This window comes from Trematomus bernacchii, unplaced genomic scaffold (genome assembly GCF_902827165.1).
Source record: "Trematomus bernacchii unplaced genomic scaffold, fTreBer1.1, whole genome shotgun sequence".
Lineage (NCBI taxonomy): Eukaryota > Metazoa > Chordata > Actinopteri > Perciformes > Nototheniidae > Trematomus > Trematomus bernacchii.
In genome coordinates, this window is record NW_022987739.1 from 6,188,763 (window position 1) to 6,195,576 (window position 6,814).

Sequence of the window (6,814 nt, forward strand, 5' to 3'; positions counted from 1 at the left end):
ATGTCAATCTGAATTAAAAGCTTGAAATAACACAAGATAAAGATTACACAAGATGATAAGTGAAAAACAAGTTAAGGTTTAGCAGCCGAAAGAAGTGAAACTTACTTACAGAACTTTGTGTTCCAAACCAGAAGTCATCATGCCAATGGCAATGATCTTGTTTTTGACTGATTCAACATGATGTTTTGTGTCAGAGAACAACAAACATGACATGGTTCTGTTACACGTTGGTAGCTTAAATACAAATACAAAATATTTGAGATTATGCAAGGGAAGGCCATGTGGCAAGACCAACCAGAGGCCTGTACTACGAAGCTGGATTTTCGCTTAGCCGGCTAAATTCAGGGAAATCTCGGGCTTTCCGGTCCTACGACGCTGGTTCTCTTTTTAGCAGGCTAGATTTCCATGGTAACTTATGCTGAGCGGCAAACCTGCTCCGGAGCAGGTTAGGTGGCAGGCTAAGAGATCAACTCAGTGAAAGCACTGCCTGCTGACCAATCAGAGCTCCGTGTGCGGAGTTTAAAGCTATCAAGTCATATTACAGGATAGAGGAAATACAGAAAAACTGCCGTTGCAGGAAAGACTGCCGGCCAAAATCAACTGACTGTGTGAACGTGAAAATTAATAGAATATCCCCTCCCATCTTCAGAGCAATCTGACTATTATAATATTAGCGTTAAGAAAGCTTACTTAAATATCTGCCACGACATAAGTAACCGGATCAGAGTAACATTAAGTACAGTCCGCGATACTGTGAGTGCAGACGTAGATGTGTCCCATTATCATTCATATCATATCACATCATAATGTATCATATATTTCCTTATCTGAGTCAGCTGAGCCGTATCTGGCCGTGCAACACTCACAGTGTCACATACTGTATGCAGAAGTATTATTTTAAGCAACACATTAAGTTGACGAAACACTCGAGTCAAATTCTCCTAATTAAAGTCAGATCCACTCGTGTCTTGGACGGGGCAGTGATTTCATAAACCTGTTAATGTACGCATTCAAACACTTTTTCTTTTACCAGCTGTATTCACCTTGCAGGTGCAGCTATGTGGCTTTTATCCTGGATAAAGTGTTTAAGTCATGGATGTTTAAAGTTTAACTTCTTCATATTTGACTAATATTAAAGTTCACTTTTCATTCAGGAAGTATGACGCTGCGCTGTCAGTACGCTTCTCCGTGTTTGAGATTGGTCGAATGCTCCAAATACCACCCCTTTCATGTGAACGCGCACCTAACTAGATAGGACACGGCTGGCTTAAGCGATCCACTTGATAACCAGCGTCGTAGTACAGCTTAGCACCAGCGCGTATGTTTTGGCTTAGGCCAACCGGCTAACTCCAACATATCCAGGTTAGGTTGAACCAGCTTCGTAGTACAGGCCTCTGGTCTCACCAGAATGCGTGACTCCACCACGACTCCTTAACACCGCAGTGCGTGGTGGAGTCACGAACTTTGCTACATTTACGTGTCTGCACCACGCAAACAACCCCAATGTAAAGTGAATGAGGCTCCTTTGTCCTTAACCCTAGCCCTGAACAGCTCTACGCCAATTATGGGATGTCATCATATGCCATTGCCATGGTGACAGATCCCTCGCCATGAAACACAGTGTTGTCATAACTCGATGGAAAATGGTCCAAACTGCACCAGACTTCAGATGACAGTTAATGGTCCGGCCCTCAACACATCAATATGACAATAGTGAGTTTTCCTCAAAAGCTGTTGCCAGCCATCCCTCGCCGTTAAGCACGATATTGCTATAACTCCTGTGTAAATGGTAAAAAGTGTTCAAATTTCCCATGTGTGCTAACCGTCAAGCCCTCGACACACATATATGTGTCAGTTTTGAGATTTCGTCAAATGTCGTTGCTATGGTAACAACATGGTCGCCGTGAAACACGGTTTTCTCATAACTCCAGTTAACATGCTCCAAACGGCCCAAAACGTCACAGGTTTGATAACGATGCAGCCCTCAACACATCTAGGCGTATTATGGGGTGTCATCAAATTCCGTTGCCATGGCGACTGATCACTCGCCATCAAACACAATGTTTATGATACTGCTGTAACTCCTAAATACATTGTCCGATCGGCCTAAAACTTCCCACGTTTGCCAACGGCCGAGTCCTCGAGACATCTGCCTGACGTCGACGTACGGACAACAGCCTGCGGAGCGTCGAAGACCCGCTCAACGCTGCTTGCAGCTTTAATTATTATTGTTATTATTATTATTATTATTTTTACAGCCATCGCAATCTTGTTTTTTGGAACTAGAATTGACACGAGAGGGTGGAGCTGGGTACAACCAAACCCTAGTTTCATAAACTAAAAACACACTGTTGATGGTTAAATGTGCAGCAAGACAATGCCTAATGAGGCATCACAATAGCAGTTTTAAGCAAACCAAAATATTACATTGACACCTTGCTAATAGAAGATAAACTACGTTAAATATGTTAACTAAGCGAATTAATGTATAAAACCCAAAACAGACATTTTTCTAAACTGGGTTACTCCCCTAGTGACCCAGGTACTGTCTGCACCTGTTCCTGCTGGTAGTTACTCATTTACATGCAACTGCGCAATGAATTAGTTAGATGCCTTTTACCCACTGCACTTTATAATTTGGCTTCACTTTATTTAAACAATGACCATCCAATATCAGTATAAGGTCAATGAAAGACAGTGGAAGATTTGAAATGTGTGTTATCTGATTGCTTAGCAGATATGTTTGCTCATGAGTTATTACCATCAAATTATAATGGCGTGCTAAGACTTTAATAATGTGACATTAGGTGCAATAATTTATACTATGACAGATATCTTGTTTACCAAGTAAAGGAGGTGTGTCTGTTGCCTGTATGGTCCACTATCTCGATGAACTTTGAGCACAGCCTGAACTACCGAAAAGTTTTTTCCAGTTTTGATAGTAGTTTTTAGTGCAGCGGAGTGCAGTTTGGCTTCTTGCAAGGCTTGGACCTTTCTCATGCTGTTGGTTTAACTCTCCTTAAGGATGTGGCTTTATAATGTTTTGTCGGCTTTGGACTTCAAGGGGCTGTTCCTGTTTCTTTTCATTTTTATCATAATAGCCGATTTCCTAAAACACAGGAATCCTCCAAATTATCCTCCGGGACCAATGGCTCTTCCAATTGTGGGGAGTTTCTTCAGTGTGGACAGTAAACATCCATACATGTATTTTACCAAGGTAAAGTTGTGAGATCTATTATATGGTTTAATCTGATGTAGCCTTTTATTTTGAATTTACAATAGGGTTAAGATCTTTCACATCGGGGTTTGTGGGCACTGTCAATGCAGTAGAAGAAGTTGAAAGCCATTTTAATCATCTTGGTTAGTCCACTTGAAGGTTGTTTATTTGCGCTCTCCAGGAGATGTGAAACTAATGGCTGATACTGACATCTGGTGTTCAAATTGTAGACATGGATGAAAAAGTATTGTCTTCATACACCTGGTAGCCATTTCTTCCCCGATGCATAGGTTTAGGGTATGAACAACTTAAAGGAGAATGTATGTGGTAGTGTTTTTGGGATCATCAGTGTTCACTCCTTGATTTACAGCTGGCTGATGTTTATGGGAGTGTGTTCAGCCTCCGCCTCGTCGGTAACACGATGGTGTTTGTGTCTGGGTACAAGATGGTGAAGGAAGCCTTAGTGTCCCAAGCCGACAACTTTGTGGATCGACCTCACAATGCAATGGCGAACAGGCTTTACTCCGGAAACAAAAGTGCATAATTCTCTTTCTTTCTCTTATCTCATAGTCTTCAGGAATAACCTCCCTTCGACCTTTAACTCAAATCTCTGCTTATGCTTGCATCTAGGCGGTCTGTTTGTAAGCAATGGTGAAACATGGAAGAGACAGCGACGATTTGCCTTGTCTACCCTACGTACCTTTGGCGTGGGAAAAAACACCATGGAGCAGAGTATCTGTGAGGAGATCCGACACCTGCAGGAGGAGATAGAGAAGGAGAAAGGTGTACACAAAGACACAGATTCAGCTCATTATTAGCAGCTCTTTCGGAGTATAGCGTTGTCTAAACAGTGGATCCTCTCCTACAGGTCAACCTTTCAGCCCAGCAGGCCTCTTCAACAACGCTGTGTCCAACATCATTTGCCAGCTGGTGATGGGTAAACGCTTTGACTACAGCGACCACAACTTCCAGATTATGCTGAATTATTTGTCTGAAATTCTAATGCTGGAGGGCTCTGTATGGGGTTCGGTAAGTCAGTCATTTTAATGTCGTTTAATCATTGTCAGATCTTTTTTTTTTTTTTAGGATTCTTGAAGTCAATCCTTGTTAACCGTCTGAGCAGCCCATGTCTGTGCCCAAATATGTTCACATAAGGGTACATATTATGTGGATGTATCTAATTTACAATTTGTTTCTACTGTAGCTGTATGAGTCGTTCCCCACATTGATGAAGCACTTGCCAGGTCCTCACAACAAAATGTTCAGTAATTTTGACGCCATCCGAGACTTCCTCAGTCTGGAGATAAAGAACCACAAGAAGGACCTGGACCGCAGTGACCCCCGGGACTATATTGACACTTTCCTTATTGAAATGGAAAAAGTAAGTTAACAACTGCACTTTAAAACACTTTGGAGCCCTTCATGTATATTTAGCATCCACTCACTACAGTATCTTCTTTGCATCTCTGAATAGAACAAGGATTCAGATCTTGGCTTCACAGAGACTAATCTGGCTTTGTGCTCTCTGGATCTGTTCATGGCTGGAACAGAGACCACCTCCACCATGTTACAGTGGACTTTGGTTTATCTCATCAAATACCCTGATATCCAGGGTAGGTGACATGCTAGCACCACACTGAGCTAACTGTAAACACAGCAAGAAAACAACATAACTTGACCTTTATTTGTACTTATAGAGAAAGTGAAGGCAGAGATAGACAGAGTGATCGGACACAACAGACAGCCCAGTATGGCAGACAGACCCAACCTGCCCTACACTGAAGCCGTCATCCACGAGATCATGAGGATGGGAAACATTGTTCCTTTAAATGGACTCAGAATGGCTGCCAAGGATACAACACTGGCTAATTACTTCATTCCCAAGGTTTGTGCAGCCCACAATCATATTTAGTCTGAAAAGGATTGTATCTAAAATGTGGGTGTTGTTGTCAATGGTTGGTTATGAATCTTGTTTTTTAGGGTACGACCTTGATGCCAATCCTGACCTCTGTGCTGTTCGACAAGACTGAATGGGAGACCCCAGACACCTTCAACCCTGGACACTTCCTGGATGCTGAGGGAAAGTTTGTGAAGAGAGAAGCTCTCATGGCTTTCTCTGCAGGTAATCAACATTCACCTGAATCATAACATGAACTAGAACATACGTTTTATCCTTAGATGTTACACTTTCATGTGAGTATACGTTTGTGCACTCTTCAGGGAAACGTGCGTGTCTCGGAGAAGGCCTCGCCAAGATGGAGCTATTCCTGTTTTTCGTTGGTTTACTGCAGAAGTTCTCCTTCTCTGTTCCTGATGGAGTAGAGTTGAGTACAGAAGGAGTTACTGGAGCGACACGAGTACCACACCCCTTCAAGGTTTATGCCAAGGCTCGCTGAATCATACAACATCTCACTGAATAATTTGAATAAACAACGAATGTTTCCTCATCCACTGAGGGCTTGGTGTTCTTTGCCTTTACAATGATGTGTGATAAAGTTGTTTTTACATTGAATACACAAATTAAAAGACATTTCCCTTTGTCGTCATAATGTGTAATAAATTCATTAAGGTACTATCTGTAAATTGTATGTCATGTATAAGTAAAAAAAACTGTAATGATCTGATTTCTATCCATCTTAATACATTTGTTATTAAAAAATATGTTTTGATTTGTTTCACACACCTGGTGTAAGTCTTTGCTTAAAACACAAAAGAACATACACTCATCTTCTTTTTCTTCTGCTTCTCCTTCTTATTACACCAATTAAGTGTCCTCAGAATATTCCTTTAGCAATAAACATCTACAGTACAAGGAAAACAGGCATCCAGCCACACCACAAGCTTGAGAAACATAAGGCACAGTGCTTAGACTTAAGAATCCCTTCCACTTCTATGAGGGCAACCAACACACAACCTGACCTTAAATGGCCACCTGGCTGATTTCCAGAAAAACAAAATTCAACATGCACAATTCCTTATATATATATTGTCTTTAACTCATTCCCCAACAATATAAATGAAATATATGATTCGTTTTTGAAAATACTCTTTGCTAGATCAAATTTAACAATGGAAGTGTCCATCGTTTTTTGTGATAAAAATGTAATTTATGTTAAAAAAATATACACTGTAATAAAAACTAGGTTTACATTTTGCTCATGCTTTTCTAGGACAAATGTAAATGAAACTTTTTTTCATTAATGTTTATTAATTTTAATCTGTCATATAATAATCAAAGCCCTGAAGGAAATAAAGCAATTTAACAGCAATTGAAACACAAGAACCACACATCCGAAAGTATTTGGCTGTGAAATATATAGAGATGATGAAACATCCATATAAATGACATACAGTAGAACAGATATAAACACAAAGCAAATAAAAACAATTAACAGTCACTATTCATAAAATACAGTATATCTGAAAAATATATTGATGAAGTTCTTCTAATGCATTCCACTCATTCTCATCCATTATTAGCTCCAAGGCTCTCTGAGCAGAATATCTTTTGGCCATTTTGCTGGTAGATAATTGTAGTTCTGCACTATACACTGTAATGTGAGGTTATGTCTCTGTTTAGTCCCTCCTCCGGCGTGC

The 6,814-nt window shown here is 40.6% G+C and overlaps 1 protein-coding gene across 1 annotated transcript; it reads left to right on the forward strand.

Annotated features, from left to right (window-relative positions):
- The first annotated feature begins 2,931 nt into the window (after positions 1 to 2,931).
- Positions 2,932 to 5,899, forward strand: LOC117495388 (cytochrome P450 2J6-like). The gene is made up of 9 exons (XM_034146606.1): positions 2,932 to 3,217; positions 3,588 to 3,753; positions 3,848 to 4,000; positions 4,086 to 4,246; positions 4,422 to 4,598; positions 4,692 to 4,830; positions 4,915 to 5,102; positions 5,198 to 5,339; positions 5,438 to 5,899. The coding sequence occupies exons 1-9, from the start codon at positions 3,026 to 3,028 to the stop codon at positions 5,611 to 5,613; spliced, it is 1,494 nt and encodes a 497-aa protein (XP_034002497.1). The 5' UTR covers positions 2,932 to 3,025; the 3' UTR covers positions 5,614 to 5,899.
- The last annotated feature ends 915 nt before the right edge of the window (positions 5,900 to 6,814 follow it).